This window comes from Lissotriton helveticus, chromosome 8 (assembly GCF_964261635.1).
Source record: "Lissotriton helveticus chromosome 8, aLisHel1.1, whole genome shotgun sequence".
NCBI classification, from domain to species: domain Eukaryota; kingdom Metazoa; phylum Chordata; class Amphibia; order Caudata; family Salamandridae; genus Lissotriton; species Lissotriton helveticus.
In genome coordinates this window covers 1,033,390,823-1,033,414,092 of record NC_136069.1, presented here as the reverse complement: position 1 = coordinate 1,033,414,092, position 23,270 = coordinate 1,033,390,823, and the positions used below count along the sequence as shown (strand labels likewise).

General features: G+C 42.7%; 1 protein-coding gene across 2 annotated transcripts in view; it reads left to right on the top strand.

Annotated features, from left to right (window-relative positions):
• Positions 1 to 23,270, top strand: part of FRMPD4 (FERM and PDZ domain containing 4) — a 1,388,782-nt gene that overhangs the window by 881,228 nt on the left and 484,284 nt on the right. For both annotated transcript variants that reach the window (XM_078657870.1, XM_078657873.1), the window contains exon 4: positions 6,065 to 6,167. In XM_078657870.1, the coding sequence (XP_078513996.1) occupies positions 6,065 to 6,167 (103 nt within the window). The remainder of the gene's footprint in view (positions 1 to 6,064; positions 6,168 to 23,270) is intronic.

Genomic DNA, 23,270 nt, shown 5'->3' with positions numbered 1-23,270 from the left:
TGATAAACCACACAGTAAATGTATGTAGCAGCCCCGCATGTGCCAGTCTCAGCACATTGCACAGGAACAGTTCACGGGGGTGCACTGGAATCCACTTATGCCCTAAGAACAATGGCCATAACCCGAATTAAGTTGCTTCCCATTCAGTGGTGGCCCTAAATAATTGCAACATTGTGGGGTAATATTGCAATTATGCAAATCCATTTACAATCCAAATTCAGGTTTTGTGATTCACTAGCTTGGATTTCCACTCATAAAACAAGCCTTTTGCTTGTGTTGTGAAACTTATGTGCATATGGCTGAGGTGAGCAATGTTTTGTGACACGCTGGAAATTATCATTCCAGATCCGTAAAAGCCGTGACTGACCGCAAACAATGCAATATTTAAGGAACGGTTACTGAAACCTAAACGCTCGTTGTATTTATAAAAAAAACGTAATATTTTCCATTGTATTGTATGTGATGCTGTTGCTTTTATTGCATTTAAGAAATACATGTTTAATCTTTAATATTCCCATTTTTTGTCACATATTATTAGTCAGAGAAGTAATAACATATCTCAATAAAACGTGCTATTTCATTAAAATATAGGTGTGAGCCGCCAGTTATGGTTTTCAGGGCTCTTCAATGGCCCATTGCCACGTGGAATCAGATCATGTCTTTGCTGAAAATTTTGGGGGTCTAATTGAGTTTATTTATGTATTTATATATTGAGTATTTCTATAGAGCCCAGTGCAGTGGGGCGCTTGACAGATAACGCAATAAAAAAAAAAGAAAAACAGTGGGAGAGAAATGATACAATTAACATTGAACCAAAGGGGATATGGTGAGGATAAGGAAGGGGTGTGAAAGGGTGAATATGTTAAGACAGTTGGAATTCCGAAAAGGTGAGTATTAGGACGTTTTTAGAAAGGCATAAGGATTCATTCTGATGTTTGGAATGTTCTTTGTATGCTGTTTGGAATGTCGTTAAATAAAAATGTACCTTTTTCTTCTTCTTCATTTCTCAATCAAATGATGGTCTCCTTTTCCTTCTCATTATATCTCTGAATTTGATTACTTCTTATTATAATATTTTTTGATGTAATACACGACAAAATAACCTTAGACTGCTTAAAATCCCTGAGTGAGCTGAGGGGGACAATATAAAGCAATTTGTTATGAAAATAACTCCTTATTTTGAGTTTGGCAGGCTGATGGACTGCCAAACCCATGGTGGCGGTGCGGCTACTGCCGTACCGATGGTCCGACGGCTCTATAACAAGTTGAGCAGTCGGACCGACATGGGACTGCTGCTGCCACTGGGGATCTATGAGCCCTGTCGTTCTTGCAACCTTCTTAGGCCCCTATTATGCACAGCCAAGCATAACAGGAGTTTTCTCACTGTCACAGTTTTCATTGCGGTGAGCCTGCCATGGAAAGTGTGGTAGTGAGGAAACAAAGGGGGCCCCTAGTGCCTCAGCACCAGGGGATGCTATTAGGGGGGCTCATGGTGGGCCCCCCTGACTGCATGCACCCCCAGTTCCCATCAGGATATAGATTTGACAGTCTATGCCCTGCAGGAACATGCTATGGCATCCCCATTGTGGTGCTTTTCCTTGCTAAGGCTCATGTATGGACCTTAGCACTGCACCACCCTGGGCCAGCCAGGCTGGCCAGGCCTTTCGGAATCTGGCAGGCAGTCACAGCACCCCGCTGCCACATTGCCAAATCCATCATGCAACCGCCCAACGGATTCCGACAGAACTCCAGGTCAGGTTGTCCTGCAGAAGCTGGCCCACGGTGGTGCAGGGCTAAGGCTCATACATGAGCCTTTGTAAGGCGCCACTGGGAAGACCATTGCACGTTCTTGCAGGGCATGGACTACAAGTCCATGCCCTGCAGAAACTGGGGGTGCATGCTGACAGAGGGGCACACCATGAGCCCCCCTGCAAGCATCCCCTAGTGCAGAATCACTAGGGGGCCTCTCTTCACCACCACATTTTTCATGGTGGGCTCAACGTCATGAAAACTGTGGCGGTGAGAAAACTCCTAATATGCTTGGCGGTGCCTTAGCGGCAACACCAGCATATTAGCGGCCTCAAACCTCTGCAAGACTGCCACAGATTGCGGATACCTGGTGGCCGCAGCCGTCCCATGGTGGTCCGACCGCCCAACTTGTTATAGGGTGATCGGACCACCGGTGCGGTGGTAGCCACACCGCCACCGTGGGTTTGGCTGTCCATCTGACTACCAAACTCAAAATAAGACCCTTAGCACAGAAACTGGGTTGTGGTGCACAGAAAAATAGGTGGCCTTAGCCACCCTCAATGTTGTTACTACCATGATAAACCACACAGTAAATGTATGTAGCAGCCCCGCATGTGCCAGTCTCAGCACATTGCACAGGAACAGTTCACGGGGGTGCACTGGAATCCACTTATGCCCTAAGAACAATGGCCATAACCCGAATGAAGTTGCTTCCCATTCAGTGGTGGCCCTAAATAATTGCAACATTGTGGGGTAATATTGCAATTATGCAAATCCATTTACAATCCAAATTCAGGTTTTGTGATTCACTAGCTTGGATTTCCACTCATAAAACAAGCCTTTTGCTTGTGTTGTAAAACTTATGTGCATATGGCTGAGGTGAGCAATGTTTTGTGACACGCTGGAAATTATCATTCCAGATCCGTAAAAGCCGTGACTGACCGCAAACAATGCAATATTTAAGGAATGGTTACTGAAACCTAAACGCTCGTTGTATTTATAAAAAAAAGTAATATTTTCCATTGTATTGTATGTGATGCTGTTGCTTTTATTGCATTTAAGAAATACATGTTTAATCTTTAATATTCCCATTTTTTGTCACATATTATTAGTCAGAGAAGTAATAACATATCTCAATAAAACGTGCTATTTCATTAAAATATAGGTGTGAGCCGCCAGTTATGGTTTTCAGGGCTCTTCAATGGCCCATTGCCACGTGGAATCAGATCATGTCTTTGCTGAAAATTTTGGGGGTCTAATTGAGTTTATTTATGTATTTATATATTGAGTATTTCTATAGAGCCCAGTGCAGTGGGGCGCTTGACAGATAACGCAATAAAAAAAAAGAAAAACAATGGGAGAGAAATGATACAATTAACATTGAACCAAAGGGGATATGGTGAGGATAAGGAAGGGGTGTGAAAGGGTGAATATGTTAAGACAGTTGGAATTCCGAAAAGGTGAGTATTAGGACGTTTTTAGAAAGGCATAAGGATTCATTCTGATGTTTGGAATGTTCTTTGTATGCTGTTTGGAATGTCGTTAAATAAAAATGTACCTTTTTCTTCTTCTTCATTTCTCAATCAAATGATGGTCTCCTTTTCCTTCTCATTATATCTCTGAATTTGATTACTTCTTATTATAATATTTTTTGATGTTATACACGACAAAATAACCTTAGACTGCTTAAAATCCCTGAGTGAGCTGAGGGGTACAATATAAAGCAATTTGTTATGAAAATAACTCCTTATTTTGAGTTTGGCAGGCTGATGGACTGCCAAACCCATGGTGGCGGTGCGGCTACTGCCGTACCGATGGTCCGACGGCTCTATAACAAGTTGAGCAGTCGGACCGCCATGGGACTTCTGCTGCCACTGGGGATCTATGAGCCCTGTCGTTCTTGCAACCTTCTTAGGCCCCTATTATGCACAGCCAAGCATAACAGGAGTTTTCTCACTGTCACAGTTTTCATTGCGGTGAGCCTGCCATGGAAAGTGTGGTAGTGAGGAAACAAAGGGGGCCCCTAGTGCCTCAGCACCAGGGGATGCTAGTAGGGGGGCACATGGTGGGCCCCCCTGACTGCATGTACCCCCAGTTCCCATCAGGATATAGATTTGACAGTCTATGTCCTGCAGGAACATGCTATGGCATCCCCATTGTGGTGCTTTTCCTTGCTAAGGCTCATGTATGGACCTTAGCACTGCACCACCATGGGCCAGCCAGGCGGGCCAGGCCTGTCGGAATCTGGCAGGCAGTCACAGCACCCCGCTGCCACATTGCCAAATCCATCATGCGACCGCCCAACGGATTCCGAAAGAACTCCAGGTCAGGTTGTCCTGCAGCAGCTGGCCCACGGTGGTGCAGGGCTAAGGCTCATACATGAGCCTTTGTACGGCGCCACTGGGAAGACCATTGCACGTTCTTGCAGGGCATGGACTACAAGTCCATGCCCTGCAGAAACTGGGGGTGCATGCTGACAGAGGGACACACCATGAGCCCCCCTGCAAGCATCCCCTAGTGCAGAATCACTAGGGGGCCTCTCTTCACCACCACATTTTTCATGGTGGGCTCAACGTCATGAAAACTGTGGCGGTGAGAAAACTCCTAATATGCTTGGTGGTGCTTTAGCGGCAACACCAGCATATTAGCGGCCTCAAACCTCTGCAAGACTGCCACAGATTGCGGATACCTGGTGGCCGCAGCCGTCCCATGGTGGTCCGACCGCCCAACTTGTTATACGGTGATCGGACCACCGGTGCGGTGGTAGCCACACCGCCACCGTGGGTTTGGCTGTCCATCTGACTACCAAACTCAAAATAAGACCCTTAGCACAGAAACTGGGTTGTGGTGCACAGAAAAATAGGTGGCCTTAGCCACCCTCAATGTTGCTACTACCATGATAAACCACACAGTAAATGTATGTAGCAGCCCCGCATGTGCCAGTCTCAGCACATTGCACAGGAACAGTTCAAGGGGGTGCACTGGAATCCACTTATGCCCTACGAACAATGGCCATAACCCGAATGAAGTTGCTTCCCATTCAGTGGTGGCCCTGAATAATTGCAACATTGTGGGGTGATATTGCAATTATGCAAATCCATTTACAAGCGCAAATTCAGGTTTTGTGATTCGCTAGCTTGGATTTCCACTTATAAAACAAGCCTTTTGCTTGTGTTGTGAAACTCATGTGCATATGGCTTAGGTGAGCAATGTTTTGTGACACGGTGGAAATTATCATTCCAGATCCGTAAAAGCCGTTGCATAAACGGTTACTGAAACCTAAACGCTCGTTGTATTTATAAAAAAAAGTAATATTTTCCATTGTATTGTATGTGGTGCTGTTGCTTTTATTGCATTTAAGAAATACATGTTTAATCTTTAATATTCCCATTTTTTGTCACATATTATTAGTCAGAGAAGTAATAACATATCTCAATAAAACGTGCTATTTCATTAAAATATAGGTGTGAGCCGCCAGTTATGGTTTTCAGGGCTCTTCAATGGCCCATTGCCACTTGGAATCAGATCATGTCTTTGCTGAAAATTTTGGGGGTCTAATTGAGTTTATTTATGTATTTATATATTGAGTATTTCTATAGAGCCCAGTGCAGTGGGTCGCTTGACAGATAACGCAATTAAATAAAAAGAAAAACAATGGGAGAGAAATTATACAATTAACATTGAACCAAAGGGGATATGGTTCGGATAAGGAAGGGGTGTGAAAGGGTGAATATGTTAAGACAGTTGGAATTCCGAAAAGGTGAGTATTAGGACGTTTTTAGAAAGGCATAAGGATTCATTCTGATGTTTGGAATGTTCTTTGTATGCTGTTTGGAATGTCGTTAAATAAAAATGTACCTTTTTTCTTCTTCTTCATTTCTCAATCAAATGATGGTCTCCTTTTCCTTCACATTATATCTCTGAATTTGATTACTTCTTATTATAATATTTTTTGATGTTATACTCTTTAGTATTCTATTGTTCCATCTTATGCTTCTCTGTAGATTTGGTGCTTATATTATTTCATCCTTAAAAATTATTTGACAAAAAAAACTTTCCTGTTTTAATATCTTCTTGCAAGATGCGACCTCCTGCCCCTTGTGTGGTTTTTAAGCACTATGCCCAAATGAAATAATGGTAGCGGCGAAATAGAATCGTTCTTTCTTTTTTTGCCAAATTATTTTCACCCAGTCGCAGAGACTTACTGTTTACAAGTGAGAAGTAAAGTCCCGCTGCTTCTACTGCTTGATAATGGATGACTTCGCAACTCGAGCAATGATCGACTAACGTGTGCTTAACTCTGCTTCGCCCACAGGCGGCCCCTCAGAAGGCAAGCTGGTCCCGGGAGATCAAATCATGATGATAAATGATGAATCAGTCAGCAATGCTCCAAGGGAGCGAGTCATCGACCTTGTCAGGTACTTGATCTGTCTTCTTTTCTGCAGTGACGCAGTGAAAATCCTTGAGCTCTAGCAGCACGGTCTGCAGTGGAAGCAATTCCTCGCTTTTAAACTGTTCTCACATTGTTTCCGTAGTAATTATTTTAGCATTCTGTGTTTGTAGATGATGACGTAGGCACTTAAGTATCCTAGTTACTGCAAGCTCCCTGCGCAGAATAGTAGGTTATGTCACATGTTGACAGATTTCTTCTGCCACCAATCGTAAACACATTAAAACATTTGTCTACTAAGACTAAAACATTTGAATATCAGTAATATCTGAATACTATTTCATTTACTATTGCAGCGTCTTCACCTTTACACCAATATTTAATTATATTTTCTACTATATCACTTCAGAATAAATATTTAGAGTAAATGCCGATTTTGAGGATGCGCCCCATCCCTAACCAAATTTCTAAGTTGGATAAAGGGAGTAGCCAGAAAATTAAAATACCCCCCCCCCTTTAAACAAGCTCTGATGGCACCAAGAAAGGGAAGCAAGTGAGCCCGGCCCTCCCTAGTACAACTCCCTTGATTCTTCCATCCATCCAGCCTGTCGTCCATAAATTATTTCATCCATCCATCCATCCATCCATCAAGCAACGCATCCTTTCACCTAGTCACCCATCCACGTATCCTTTCATCCACCCACACATCATTTCACTCATCCACCCTTTCATCCACTAATCCTTTCACTCATCTACCCTTTCACCCATCATTTTATTCACCCGTGCATCCCTTCACCTGTCCAACCTTTCACCTATCCACACATCCTTTCACCTAGCTACTCATTTTTTACCCACCCATGCATCCTTTCACCATCTACCCTGTCACGGATCCTTTCACACATGCATCCTTTCACCCAAATACCTTTCACCCATCACCCATCCTTTCACCATGCATACTTTCACCCATACACCCTTTCACGCAACCCACATCAACCCACACATACTTTCATCCATTGACCATTTCACATACCCATTCCCCCATTCACCCTTTCAACCACGCATCCTTTCATCTGTCGTCTCTTTAACGCAGACTTTCACTCACTCATGCATCCTTTCATCCATCCACCCTTTTACCCATCCTTTCACTCACCCACGCATCCTTATACCCATGCACACATCTTCACCCTTCCACCCTTTCACACATGCTTTTACCCACACATATGCATCCTTTCACTCATCCTTTCTCCCACCCATCCCTTCTCCTCCTTTTCACCCATCTATCCTTTCATCCATTCACCCTTTCATCTGTCCACTCTTTCACGCAGACTTTCACTCACTCATGCATCCTTTCATCCAGTCATCCTGTTACCCATCGTTTCACTCACCCACTCATGCTTTCACCCACCCAATCATCCCTTCACCCATGCACGCATCTTTTCACCCATCCACCCTTTCACACATGCTTTTACCCACACATGCATCCTTTCGCTTATATTTATCCCACCCATCCTTTCTCCCCTAGGCATCCTTTCACCCATCCATCCTTTTACGCATCCTTTCACCCACTCACCTTTTAATCCATCATTTCTCCCACCCATGCATCCTTTTACTCATCCTTATCTTTAACCTTCCACCCTTCTTTTCCCGTTTCGATCAAACTAACTTTCTTTGGTTAACTATGAGCGGTGGTCTGCCGAGTTGCAGACAAAAGAGGGCCCTAAAAAGCTCTGCCCCAGCTCTAGCTTCTAATGGGGGTACCACCCTGACTGATCTCATTTGCCCAACAGCAAGTTTTCTATCTCTCGAATGACCAACTATTCAAGACTCATCTCTCATGACAAACGGAGCCTAGCCTTGAGCAGTGTAAACAAATGAAGTGTTAGCATGTTATGAACCCTTATTCAACAATACAGAAGAAGAAATGTTATGTATTGCACCTATCAGTAAACAATCCCACATTACTCATCTCCAGTATCATCAATCAAATAAATAAAACAAGGACTAGTGTGTAATGATGAGCAGCTGCACTAAGAATTTTAACAGTCACGAATGCTCCTGTTCGGCGTTGCAGCCATTTAATTGCTTTTTCCTTTTTACTAGTTTCATTGTAGGAGTGGGAAAATCTTTTCTGACTGCTAAAATGGGATTCCAAATGGGTACCAATTGGTGGCCTGGAAGGGGCATTTTGTAGGCATCCCTTACAAACACTGAATCAGCATCGTATTCATTTTTTGACACCAAAATCTGGTCACAAAAATAAAACATGTATCTACACCTCATAGGAGGCGATAACTCATTCGTAAAAGATAATGTGTGCTTTTGGCACTTCTTCCTATTTGTGAATGTACAAAAAACGAGTTTGTTGAAGAGAAGGCATTGGTCCAGGGGAGCAATTCCAACTCTTAAACGAACTTTACAAAACACTTTTTATTTTTAAATGCAGCCTTGTTTGCTTTAAAGCAAAAGAGCTGCCTTTAAAGGGCCAATCAAGTTGAGTCACAATTTGCAACCCATTTAATGAATATTGATTAGATAGATCTGATTGTAACTCAATCCAATTCAGTTTTTTACAAAATACTCAAATGTCCAAAGGTTGGTTCACAATTGCAACCAGTAGATAGAACATTGGGCCCAAACCCCCAAAATCTGTCAAAAAAGCAGAATAAAGGCTAGACAGCTATCTACACTGAAACCACCGGGTAAAGTAACAGAATCAAGTGTTTGATATTCAACCAAGGTCATCAGGCACACAAATGTCAAAACGAATAGTGTATAAACCCCATCCACCATTGTGACATAAGAATAACTATTATTGTCTTCATCCATATTAACAAACTAATAAATATAGCCATGAAATCTAATCAAGCCAACATATAAAAAAATTGAAAGGAGAAAAAGAGCATGCATGTTAACTCTCAGCCTGAGAAGAATAAAAATGAAAGCCACGTATAGAGTATATATATGCTCTATTTACCCACCTTAAATAGGGTAGTGCTGTTTTTAGGAAGTAAAGTTATCTATTTTCACAATCTTTCTCTTCTTGGCCCATCTTAAAAACCCTTTTGCTAAATCGTCATTTGGGTGTTGGGATGTTCAATTCTTTGCCATGATAAATGTCCCTTCTCAAATATTCTTGGGTTCCTGTGAAGTCAGTTATAGTATCAGCATTATAAATACACAAATAGCGATTGTATTGGCAATTAATGTGGATACCTAGGGCCTTATTACGAGTTGATCTCATTTTATGGGAGAAGGCACCAGGGACATAACTAATTGTTCTGGCTATTGAGGCAACAGCATTTTGCACCTTATTGAAGGGAAGGTAGACAGTTCTCCTCCTATGGCATCTACTGCAGAAGGTGATAATCATAGAAAGTAGATAGGTTGCACTCCGGTTTTTAAGTCACTCATCATCTTTTTATGTCTAAATTAGACCAAGCGTGCTCAGTGGTTGAGTGCCCCGCCCCGGGGGCACGTACAAACAATCTATCCAAACACTAGGGCACTAGATAGTGCCCCAAACCACGGCACTGTAGCTGCTGCTGTTGCAGAATTATTCCACTATTATCTTTAACTGTTTTTTTAGTGCTAAATACACTTATTTTCATCACTTTTTCTTCAAAGTTCATTTTTACATCTTCTCACATATTTCATCCACTTGCAAGGAAATGCTTATTGAATCTGGTGCATGATAGATTACTATGGCGGAAGGAAGCTTGTTTTTGTGAGTGGGAACTGATAGTAGATGGATAGAGGTTTGTATTTGAAGCAGAACGAAGCAGGGGAATCTAGTCAGGGCGGAAGTGGGAGCACATGGAAAGGGTACACTGATGGGGGAAAGGTCATGAGGCTAACGCGCAGGCAATGGGAAGAGATATATATATATATTTTTCTAAAAAAAGTATTTGACACATGCCGATACTATCATTACGCTTTCAGTTAAATGTGATTTAGGGCTATCATTGCTGTACCTATGTGAAAGATGAGAGAAAATTGGTTAAAGAGTATGTCAATTTTATAGAGAAAGTGATGTATTTCACACACATTAATTGTTGTTTTATTGATCTTTCCAGTTACCCCTGACGAAGGGCCCATGGAGGCCCGAAATGCATTGGGTTTTTAAATAAAACTGCTTTTTACGAAATTTGCACTTTTACGTATTCTTGATTGAAGAGGCACGGATGGCCCATTGGGAGTAGGAGAAAAACAGAAAATAAGCATTTCCTTGCATGTGGATGAAATATGTGAGAAGATGTAAAAATGAACTTTGAAGAAAAAGTGATGAACATAAGTGTATTTAGCACTAAAAAACAGTTAAAGATAATAGTGGAATAATTCTGCAACAGCAGCAGCTACAGTGCCGTGGTTTGGGGCACTATCTAGTGCCCTAGTGTTTGGATCTACTTCAAAAGGGCCACATTAATGTGAGACACATTGGACGTCAAACTTATCAAAGTTTATACAGCCGCGGGAAGTCTGATCCTAATAGTAATAGGGAAATTATTTGAGCAACGTATTACGCTACTCAACAAATATGGTCCCAAGTTTGACTCCCCAGGGCTGTTTGACTATGTAACGTGTAAGTATCAAGTACAGGGAGCACAAAATACCTGATGGGGAGGAGACTTGAATGTATCTTTGGTCCTAGGTTCAGACAGATTGAACCCTTAAGGGCCTAATCACGAATCTGGCAGTCCTCGGCGGTGGTGGACTTCTTACCTCCACATTTTGACCTTGCCGGTTGTGCTTTCCTGGGCCCGTTAGCTCTGCCAGGGAACCGCTGCTCCCTGGCGGTGGTGCAGCAGTCAAGAGGCATCAATATGCTTTAGAAAACAAAACAAAAGAAAAAGCGCTTCTAGATGCAGCTCTAAAGTCACTGACAGCCTCTAGTGCTGATATCCTAAGTGCCAACAAATGAAAGAAGGAGAGGATCCAGATGCAGAGTGGAAATTCATATAGACAGTGAAATAAAGAGAACTAGAGAGAACCACCTCAGGATTATAGGTATACCATCATTTCTCTTAAAGTGCCCAGTGTCATCATCTGGAGTTCCAAACAACTCTTCTTTGTACTTCCTCGATCAAGGAGGAGAACTGAACGAGTTGTATCCTCTTGTAGGGTTCTTACAGAAGGAAAGAGCATAGAGGGAACCCTTTCTTTTCCGAAAAATGCAGTGCAAGAAGAAGGAAATATGTGTAGTTAAAATGGGATAGACAACAGAGACAGAGGGTAGTGTTCCTCTTATTTCCAATCTCAAATTGTATTCCTGCTTAAAAACAGTGCAAATGAAAAAAGCTTAAGTGTTTAGTTATCCAGCACAATAATCTTGGAGCAACAACATCAAGTGTTGCATGGCTAAACACTTATAAGGTCCCAAAGGCGAGACCTATTGGCTATGCCAATGCTTGTTTTATTAGGAGAGTTTGCTATGTTGCCTGTGTGGCTCTGTGTTGCAACCCTATAGCAAGGGAGGCAGTAGTATAAATTGTGTCTCAGGATTAGATTTATGTGTTATGTAGAGTGAAAGTCAATTGGGGAGAGGATGTAGTCTAAGGGCTAGAGCCGTCAATCTCAAATCTGAGGGAACTGGGTTGGAGTCGCGGCAATGACACTCAACACTCTGTGATTATGAGCAAATCATTTAACCTCCCTGTGAAAATGAATGTGACCTTATGTAAAGCAACTGGTTTTCATGAAAAGCTCTTAATACCTGATACCGTCGGGTCAAGTTCGCGCTATATAAAACTTCAAGAAAATAAAAAACTGTACTAATGTTATAATGCCAGGATCCTTCCTACATAAATTAGTTTTTCCTCAGATGATATAAACTATATTGTGATATTTATATCAATAAGACAAAATTAACAAAATACGATTTTGTGAAATACATTCCCTCAGATACACCTTTTGATTCACTTGTGATAACCAGTAAATGCATGCTTGTTGATTATCAGTCGCAATTCAAAACTTGCTACCTACAATTAATATAGATAGGCATGTTATATCGGCGGTGTCTTGATTTTTTCTTATTTGCTTCAGCTCTCTCAGCCTGACATGATAGTTAGGAAGGAGACAAAAGTAGTGTTTTGTGTGAAGTTTGCATTGCAGGATAGGAATAAGTGAAATTTGCTTAATTTGGTTTTGGGAAATTATGTAAAATTACGTCATTTAGAGCTATATTTTAGATCTAAATGTGTCCTTGAGCCAATTTTTGACACAAAGACACATTTTGAGCCACAAAAGGAGAGTGAAAAACAGAATTGGCAGAGAATCCTCTGCTGACGTGGTGGTTGTTTGGTTTGACATTGTGCTCCTAGGCTATACATTTTATGTGAGCTTAATTACGCAACATGGCTAATGGCGTAATTCTCTGGAATTCTACATAGGGCACAGAATGTAACATTTACGAATTTCGCGAATTACGCTGGCGTTACTTACATTTTGCCCAAGCCTACTGGAAACATGACACTCAAAGCTGTAAAATAAAAACTGCTCCCACCTAAGCCAAAAAGCCTTCTTCCTCCCACATTGTCTTTGTGTAATGCAGGCACGAAGTAAACAGCTTGTATTACTGACAATTAGCATGGCTAGTTAGTCTAAACAATTCATGCAGTGACAACAACATCAATAATATTTAAGCAACATATGTTTGGGATAACAAGGGAGAATAAATATGTACAATGCTTTCAAATTCCACAGAAAATGCAAAATCGTTAGTTCCATCATCATGTTTGTCAATTAAAATGGTATATAGATCCCAACACAAGCGAAGAACGTCATAACATGATAGGCGTCCGTAGCGCATTATGACTAAGTTTACAATATTAGTTCAAATCAAATCAAAAATAGCTTTATTCGATTTTGTTTTATAAAAACCATAAAAGCACAATAAATAGAATAAAATATACCAGACATATTCATATGATCAGTATACTACAAAATCCTTCTTAAGCCAAATTCATTGTTAAAAATGAGAAGCTATATTAGTCAGTTTCACAGTGTTGTGTAACATTGTTATATTCTCATTATTATCATTAGTGGTGTTAGCAGTAGTGTAAATATCATTAGTAGGATTAGCAGTTGCCAAAGCAGCATAAAAGCAGTATTAGTCGTATTAATGGTAGTGGCAGTATACAGTGTGGCCGTCGTGTATGGCACCTTCAGTTGCCTATTGACTTTTACCCACAGAACTTGCAATTTGGGACGTGCACTTTTGCTTCTACCTCTATAAATCCTAAACATATTGATTGTCAAATTTGCATCTGGTCTAAGACCACGACTTCCTGAAGCTTTCAAACAAGCAGTGGCAATGCCAATAGGTCTAACTTTAAAATGATGTTGTATGGTAATGTGAAGCATTACAAGTAGATACCATGGGGATGGAGATGAATTTGTGTGGAAGCAAACAACTGTAGAATGACATTGGTGTAGGTTAGTAGGTCTGCTACAGTTGCACTGCCAAAGCAGACCTAAAAATCAATATAGGCCAATGACTACTCTCCTCTCATCTGTGTTGCTGCCAGATAAAAACACCATAAATTATCTAATTAGCTAAGATACTTTATTAGCATTACAATGTCATGTGTGTGCCCCTGCTAGTTCAACCCCAGGCAGCTGGATAAATAAGCCAACTGAACACAGCTGTGTGGAGAACAGAACGTTTTTGTGGAAGCACACTACTTTTGCCCAATCAAAACGCACTCCTGGCTTCCAACACGTGGGCCAGTCAAACCCCTTTCCTGATAATTCTCACATAATTGTCTGGCGATCGCTGCTCTGTCAAGCCAGACAATAAAAAGGCATGGGACCTCTTGAAGTTATGCAGGCGAGCATGTCTTGTTGTATATGAGTTATGTGACTCTGCATTTCTGGCCCTGTGGTTCATCTTTGTAAATCAGGTGTCTACAAAACAAGCTTTTAAAAATATTATCTATGGACCCACAAATATTCCCACATATACACAAATCACTGATATGCATGTGAAACAAAGGCTGAGAATGTCCTTCTCTGACATCTAACATGCTCAGTTTGAGCAGTTTGCCAGTACCATTTTTTGCATTCTAGCTCTGGCATTCCTCAGTTTAAAAGCATTGACAATGCCAACAGGTCTGGCGTTGTTCTGGTGTTGTTCCTTACTGTCGCAGAAGCCACTTGGCCATCAGCAATCTAAAAAGAATCACGGGCTAAAGGCAAAAACATTACTTTAGTTTAAAAAAGCACGCATTACCATAGTAGTCCCTGATGCCGAAGGGAACTCGTGGTGTGTGAATGTGCTCCTTGAGAAAGGGCAGCATGCTGTAACTCAAAACGAAGTCAAACAGTGGTTTAAGCGTGCTAAGCCAATGCCCCATGGTGCATCCTGCAGTAGTGGAATGAAACGTCAAAGACACAGCAGACGTAAGGGTGAAGGCTAGCCGAAAACCGGTATAAGTCACTATGCTATGCTCATAATTGTAGTAAAATCAAAAGATGTTGGTTAACCAGACCTAAAAAACCCACAATGGTTCTGAAATTGGCTGCAAAGACAGCTAGACAGAGAGGTGTGCAAGCAAAGCTAGATAGAGAAGATTGAAAAATGTGCTAGCTAGAGAGGCTTGCAAAGACAGACAGAGGTTTGCAAAGAGAGATAGTGAGGGTTGTATAGCTAAATTGCTCCAAAGGTACTCTTGCACTGATAGATAGAATTGCAAAGATAGTGTTACAAGAACAGAGCTAGATAGTGTTGCAAAGAGATAGATAGATAGATAGATAGATAGATAGATAGATAGATAGATAGATAGATAGATAGATAGATAGATAGATAGATAGATAGATTGATTGATTGATTTGCAAACATAGAGTAGATCAATAGGAACAGTTGCAGAGGTAGACCGGCAGTTAGAACTGAAAAGACAGTTGACAGATAGGGTTGCAAAAGTAGACACACAGAGTTGCAAAGATATTCAACAGATATATTAACAGACAGGGTTGCAAAGGTAAACAAACAGATAGAGAGAGTTGCACAGATAGATACAGTAGACAAATAGACAGATAGGGTTGCACGGATAGATAGAGTTGTAAAGATAGAGTAGCCAGATAGACAGGAATGCAAAGGTAGCCAACAGATGGTTAGAGTTGCAAAGATAGAGAAAGTAGACAGATAGACAAGATTCAAAGGTAGAACGATGGATTTGCAAAGATAGAGCAGACATGGAAATAGGCAGGGTTGCAAAAGTAGACAGGAAGAGAGATAGATAGACTTGCATTGATAGATTGATAGATCAACTTTTTGCTTTTCTTCTAGTGGGTTTTTGTGAGAAATGGGGGTCTCTCTGCAATGGTTTGCACATTTGTCTAAGTAGGGACCCTTGTTTCTAGATAAGGTAAGGGAGCTATGCCCTTAGATAACCCCTGCTCAACCCCTTGGTAGCTTCGCATGAGCAGACAGGCTTATCTCAGAGGCAGCGTGTAAAGCATTTGTGCCCACATACTGTAATACAGTGAAAACACTACAAATGGGCACCACACCAGTTTAGAAAATTAAGAAATCTTTATCTAAACAAAAAAAGATCAAAACAACAAATAAATCCAACATAAAGTTATCAAGGTATGACTTTTAAAAGGTAATAACAGTTCTGCGCATAGCAAACACTTGTTTCTGTTTTTATTGTCCTCATTAAGCATGGGCGGATTTTGCGGATCCACGATTCACGAATTTGCGAATTCACGGATCGTGGATCCGCAAAATCCGCGGATTTTGCGGATCGGCGGATTTGGGGGCGGGGCTTCGTCGAGTGTGTGGGCGGGGCCAAACGGACGGGGCTTCCATGCGAGTGTACATGCCTCTTGTGTGTATAAAAGGTCAGAGACTGATCAGAGCAGTAGATGTAGAGACAGAAGCTCAGTGGTCACATAACAGCACGGGGATTGCGCTCGTGAAGGTCAAAGATGCAAAGGCCTTTGTCCAGCGTCACAGCTGATTTTCGACGGTATATTTGGGAAGAAGGCACACCTGCCCAGCCTCCACAACGCTCACGATTGTTTTTGGGCTGATGAATGAGTCACTGAATGTAAGCTTCAACTAGGGCACGTGCTGTATTGATATCTGTAAGTGCTTCCTGTTGAGGTTTAATTTTTGTGCCAGGACCATCGTGCCAGAATGAACCCTGCCCTTCATATTTATTCAAGAAGACACCACCGTTTTGTGCCCCTGCTGTAAATAATTTACGATGGCGCCGGCAAGCTGCCAGCGCCATCGTAAAAAAGTTACTTAATTAGCTTCAACAGGAAGCTTCAATTGGTAAAATAAAGCAGGCGCTCGAGCCCCTGCTGTATCTTATCTATTAGAGCTTCCTGTTGAAGCTAATTAAGTAACTATTTGAGGATGGCGCTGGCAGCTTGCCGGCGCCATCGTAAATTAGGCTTGAACTTTTGACCGAGGAATCCGCCGCTCGCGGATTGCGGATTTTCGGTAAATTCGCGAGAGTTCGCGGATCGCGAATTTGCCGAAAATCCGCAAAATCCGCGAGCGGAGCGGATTTTGCGCTCATGCTTAGTCCTCATTGTGCAATAATCTGGTTAGGAGACATATCAGTGGTCCCTTTCTCTCTGTACCGACTTAGATTCGGCTCTGTGGGGCCTGTTATGCCAGTGGACCCCTGTCTTCCTGCCCCCTTAATTCCAAGGATGAGGCTGCTTTCTGGGACCACTAGTGCAGGAACCTTGTTTGTGGGTTATTGCTATTCTGCATAATCATTGGACATCCTTTGTATATTCTGTTCTATTAATCCTATGTATTTCATTTCTTCTCCCAAATATCCAAATATCGTGTTCTCCCACTTTGGTTCCCCCTATGATACATTTTGTTAACACTCTGGACCGCTGCTAGCCACTCCCCTTGTGTGTGTGTGTGGGGGGGCTATAAGATATTCCCTTAATACAGATCTCTCGCCTAGCCAGTTAAATTAATATAAAGAGTAAATTCCTACGCTTATTACTTAGTTTAATTCTCCCTTCAATGTGGCTTACCACCCCAAACATTACTAATTCAGTGCTTACCTCAATGTGTTGACCCAACACCTCCATGAGGCTCTTACTCCTATTTCTGGAGCTGACCTTAGCACCTTAAATTTCACTTTTTTAAAGAACTTTGGGTGCCCGAATTTTGATAGAAAGAAGCCGCCATCCAGCTGCATCATTGCTTATAGGTATGGAAGGTAGGTTTGATATTCCTTTAGTAGCGCACTTACATTCTTAAATTGGAAAGATCTGCAGTACTGCCTATCATCTCCAGTAAATCCAGTTCCCGGCAGGCGAGCCCTTGGTATGACAGTGCTCTTCGCGCTTTGAAGGGATCTTGTAGACGGGCAGAAAGGGAGTGGCGAAAGACGTATGATGCCGTTAAAAAAACTGCGTATTTGGCTTCCGTCAAGCTCTACCATCGAGCCATCTGTAGAACCCGTGCGGCGTTCTACGCGACGGAATTCCGTAACAGCCTCAATCCATCTAAGACCATCTTTAAAACTATCAAAGATCTGATGGTTAAGAGAGCTGCTCCGCAAGTGGATGGTTCCATTTCCCACTGTGAGACTCTAGCCGTCTTTTTCTTGGACAAAGTCAAGAACATCTATCAGGCGTTCCCTAGTACGACGCTGCCTTCGATTCCCCTGAACGGCTCCCGTAGCTGTCCGGCATTGCACTCTCTTCCCACTCTTTCCTGGGATGAGTTTGTCAAGCGGGCACAGCGAGTCAAATCTGGTTCTCCTGCGGACCCTCTAAGATCGGCCCTTTTTAGAGACCCCTCCTTTCAGGGGCGCACGACAGTGTGCTCACTGATTAACCTCTCCTTGACCTCAGGTATCGTTCCTGCCAAGTGGAAGCAGGCGGTGGTTTCCCCGATCCTAAAAAAAAATCTCTGGATCCTTTAAAACCAGAAAACTACCGCCCTATCTCCTTGCTTCCCTGGCCGGCCAAAGTTATGGAGGCTCATGTCAACCTGGCCCTCTCTGAGCATATGACCCGGGCCAATGTCCTCGATCCCATGCAGAATGGGTTCCGTGCTGGTCACAGCACGGAGACGGACCTTCTGGCAATGGTAGAACATCTGCGGATTGTGTTGGATGCCGGTCAAACGGCAGCGCTTATTCTATTAGACCTTAGCGCTGCCTTTGACACTGTGTCCCATCGCATCCTTCTACACCGCCTGGAAGGCATTGGCATCTGTGGCTCTGCTCTGCAGTGGTTCCACTCCTTCCTTAGTGATCGCCCCTTTTGCATTGCCACCCCTCCTTTTCAGTCCAAATACCATCCATTGGACCTGGGGGTCCCTCAAGGCTCCTCGCTGAGTCCCACGCTTTTCAACCTATACGTGCAGCCGCTGGCTGATGTCGCCAGGCAGTGGGGCCTAACCATGGTCTCATATGCCGACGACACACAGCTAGCGGTCACGATCAGCGGGGATGCCGAGCAGGATGCCCTCAGGTTCCGAAATGGGCTGAGAGAGGTGGCCAGCTGGATGAATAACAACTGTCTCCAGCTGAACGCGAAAAAACTGAGGTGATGATCGTTGGAAGAGACGCGGATTGCTGGGGGGACAGTTGGTGGCCGCCTGAGCTGGGGCCGGCCCCTTCACCAGTGTTGGAACTCAGAAACCTGGGAGTGTGGCTAGATCATACCCTTTGCTTTACGACTCATACCAAGAGAGTGGCGGCAGGTTGTTTTGGTGTCCTACGTGGGCTAAGGCCGGTGCTCAAATTTTTTGATGCTCCGACAAGACAGCTGGTCATCCAAGCGACGATTATCTCCCGGTTGGATTATGCCAGCTCGCTCCTATTGGGAGCTAACCAATCGGAGATCCTTCGCTTACAACGTGTACAGAACGCGGCTGCGAGGGCAGTGGTCGGTTTGCCCCGGACCTGTCCTACATCTAACACTTTACGGTCCTTACACTGGCTACCGATCAAAAGCAGAATCCACTTTAAGGCTCTCAGCCTTGCCTTTAGAATTTTAAAAAGGTCGGCACCAGAGATACTTAACAATCTTGTATCTTCTTACGTTCCGACCCGCCCTCTTAGATCTCTCGGCCAATCTCTTGCGGTTGTTCCGCGTTTCAGACTTAGCCGGATGGGCGGTCGTTCCTTTCGGGTAAGAGCCGCGATCCTCTGGAATGCTCTCCCTTTAGAAATCCGCCTGTTAGAGGACTTATTTGTATTTCGTAAGGCACTGAAAACCCTCCTGTTTTAAATTCTATCTCCCTACTTTTTCGTTTCTTTTAGTGTTGTGTTGTGTCCACCATTCCCTGCGCCAGGACGCTCCTTAGCTGGAGCATCTGTGCGCAATAAAAATGACAATAACATAACATAACATAACAATTCTGGGCTAGCGATCCTTCCATGTTCTTTTTTCCTTCTGAGCTTTTTCCATGCTATTCTGACCCTCTTTGAGGCCCATATAAAACTGCTTAACTCTCCTTGTAGTTTTAAAAGACATTCTCTCCTGAAGTCCAATGGTATAGTATTGAAGATATATGTCAATTTTGGAAGAACTGTAATTTATAAGATGTTGGATCAGCCTATAAATGTTAACGTGAGCCCCTCCCAGCTTTTTAATGATTTCCTAGTTTTGGAAATAAGCTTGTTTGAGTTAATTCGAGCTATTTCATCAATTTCTTTCCCTACTATGATTCCTAGGTATTTTATTCTTTCTTTTACTAGGGGGTTGTTACTTTGGGAGTTCCACTCCACGAATTCTGTTATTTGTTGGTTAACCTAGTGCCCTGAAACTTTCCCAAATTGATTTAGGACCTGTAATATTGTTGGGAGGTTACCCGTAAGGTTATTGGTGAAAAACATTAGGTCATTGGCATATCGAGAAACATTCTTTTCTCAGCCCTGGTAATAGAAGGGTTTTTTTTTGTGATTATGTCTAAGGACCTGGGCTAGTGGTTCAATGTACAGGTTAAAGAGCAGCGGGGAGAGTGGACATCCCTGTCTGGTGCCTCTTTTTATGGCTAACTTCTCTGTAAGACTACCATTAACCAACACTTTAGCTGTTGGATTTTTCTATGGAGATTTTACCGCACATGAGAACCTCTTTACATATCTATTACTTTAAACAGGAAGGGCCAACTAACCCCATCAAAAGCCTTTGCTGCTTCAAAGGCTTTTGATAGGGTTAGTTGGCCCTTCCTGCTTCAAGGGTAAGTACAGACAAGGGGATCTTCTCCTGGGAAGCCATGTCTATTGCCCACACCAGTTCATGTGTCAATTCTTTAATCTACCTTCCCTTGACAAAGCCTTTCTGGTCTTGGTGTACCAGCTGCCCAAGAGCTTATCCCAACCTTCTGGCCAAGATTTGGGTATATATTTTGTAGTTGCAGTCTAATAATGATATAGGTCTATACTACTCACAACGTTTTGGGTCCTTCCCTGGTTTTAATATTATGCATATAATCGCATCCTCCTATGACTTTGGCATATCCTGCCCTTTTAGGAAGGTGGCATTGAATACCTCTGTGAGGAAAGAAGCCAGTTCATTTTTTAGAGAGCTAAACATTTAGTTTGTTAGTGCATCTGGGCTGGCTGCTTTCTCTCTTTTTTAACTTTGATATCACACTAATCACCTCATCGATTGATATTTCTGTGTTGAGATCATCTCTCTGGGCTTGTGACAATGTTGGAAATACTATTTTTCCGTGGTAGCTGTCTATTTGTTCCTCTGGGGTTACCGTGTCCTCCAGATATAAGTCCTGAAAGAAAATCATAAAGGCTTTCTCAATCTCTAAATGTTCTGTGCTGGTGTTTATCTTACCATGTATCTGTAGAGCGGGGATCTAATTTCAGTTTTGTTCTGTTTTTAGTTTCCAGGCTAACAATTTACTCGATCCATCCCCGTATTCATAGTGTAAGAGCTTGCTTGCCTCCCATTTGTTTCTAACTATAAGCTCCTAGACACTGGATTGTTCTCCTTGATTTCATACTTTATTCTATCTATTTCTTGAGGGTGTTTAGTTTGCTCTAGAGCCCAACCCAGTCTTTGTAAAATGCTCTCTAAATTCGTTAAGCTCTTTCTTCGTGTTTTTTCGTTTAAGGGCTGCTAGACTAATCAGGTTTCCCCTGAGGACAGCTTGCGTCCCATGAAGTCTGTATGGGTGTCCCAGTTTTGTTCATTATGAAGTATTCATTTGTCTCCTCTTTCAATTGCTCCCTGATCTTCTGATATAAGAGGAATGTTCTACCCAATATCCATCGCGAGAGTGGATGACCCTTATCTATTAATAGTTCCATTCGGACTGCAGAATAGTCAGACAAGTGTGCCAGAAGGTGTTCCACTTTTTCAACATTTTTATGTAGATCCTTATCTACTAAGAAAAAATCTGTTCTGGAAGCAGGTTCCTGTTTTTTATGTTTAAAGGTAAATGTATGCTTTTTGACTTTGTTTGTCTTCCAGATGTCCCCCAGTCCAAGGTCCTCCATGAAACGTTTCAGCCTGCTTCTCATTTTAGGCAGGTTGAGTGTTTCTTTGGGCAATCTATCTTCCCTTCAGTCTATTATCAGGTTGAAATCACGCCTATGTTTACTGGGGCTGAACAGTCTAGAAGGTGGCTATACAGGGACTGCAGGGGGGGGCGGCCATCCGTGTTTGGACCATAGCATCCTGCCAAAACATATATATTGCCAAACATGCTAACTTTTACGGAGATCAATCTCCCCTTAGTGTTGGTCGTCGTTCCTTCCAACTTTGCTTTGGCTGTCTTTTTAAACAAAATAGCCACCCCCTTAACACAACAAGCGTGGTCAATGCAGACATATGTGTCAACCCATTTTTGTTTCTTCACTTTCTCTACCCATTCTGCCCTCAGTACGTGCGTTTCTTTTAATATTATAATTTCACTATTCGTTGATTTTCAATATTCCAAGATCCTTTGTCTTCTGACTCTAAGGCCATTCACAGAGGGGTGAAACACCGAAACTGGTCCTAGGATGCTTGTTTCCGGTTCAGGGAGGACCTGGCTTGGCAGTTCGGGCTGGACTGTTCCCATGATGCACAGGGTCAAGACTGATTTGCATATGGCCAGGTCTAAATTGGGGTGGCATGGTGAGCAACAGAATGATGGATTTAACCCAGATCTCTTGATTGGGGGTGAATGTTTTGATTTGTTCTGCATTTCGTCCATCAATTGTGTGGTTTCTCAACACAGGAACAGGCACCTCTTGGCAGGACAGAACTCCCAGCAAGGATGTTCACGGGAGCTGGTGGTGAACTCTTGTGTCCCTGAGACTTCAGAACAGGAGACAAGCTGTACTTCAAGCCCTTGGAGATCGTCCTCAAGTAGGATAGACAGCATACAGCAAAGTCTTTGTCCTCTTCTTGGCAGAAACAGCCACCGCAGGATAGCCCCAGACAGCACACAGCAAAGGGGTAGTACTTGTCCTTCAGCTTTCCCAGCTCTTCTCCTTGGCAGGGGTTCCTCTTGAGTCCAAAAGTATTCTAAAGTCCAGGGGTCGGGGCCCCAATATTTATACTCAATTTCTCAATGTTCTCTTGTGGCAGAGAGGCTCTGTGCTCAGTCAAAACCAGTTATGTCTTCCCTGGTCCAGAATCCTAGTAGGAGGTGGAGACAGCATTGTGTAAGGCAGACCAGGCCCATTCAGGTGCAAGTAAATCTCCTCCCACTACTCTAAATGCTGCCCAGGTCTATTCAGTCCAGCCCTGACTCCTCCAGGAAAGGCAGGACACACCTGAACCCCTCCAGTGACAGTCTACAGTGAATGCACATCCCCAACCCCTGTCAATCAAAAGCCAAACAGTAAGTCCACAAACCAGCAGAGATAGTCAGGATGGCTAAGCAAGAAAATACCCTCTATCTAAAAGTGGTATTTTCAAACACCCAATATAAAAATCATCTTTACTAAAAGATGCATTTTTATATTCTGAGTTCAGGCATACTAAACTTAATCTTTCTATCTTTGCCCAATGGGAAGTTAAACTTATAACATGTTATAAATAAACTCCCATTCTATCCTACGGGACACATAGCCTTTCAATAGTGAAAAACGAAATACACTGCATTTCACTATTAGGACATGTCAAGCACACATCAGGACATGTCCTACCTTTCACATACACTGAACTATGCCCACAGGGGTACCAT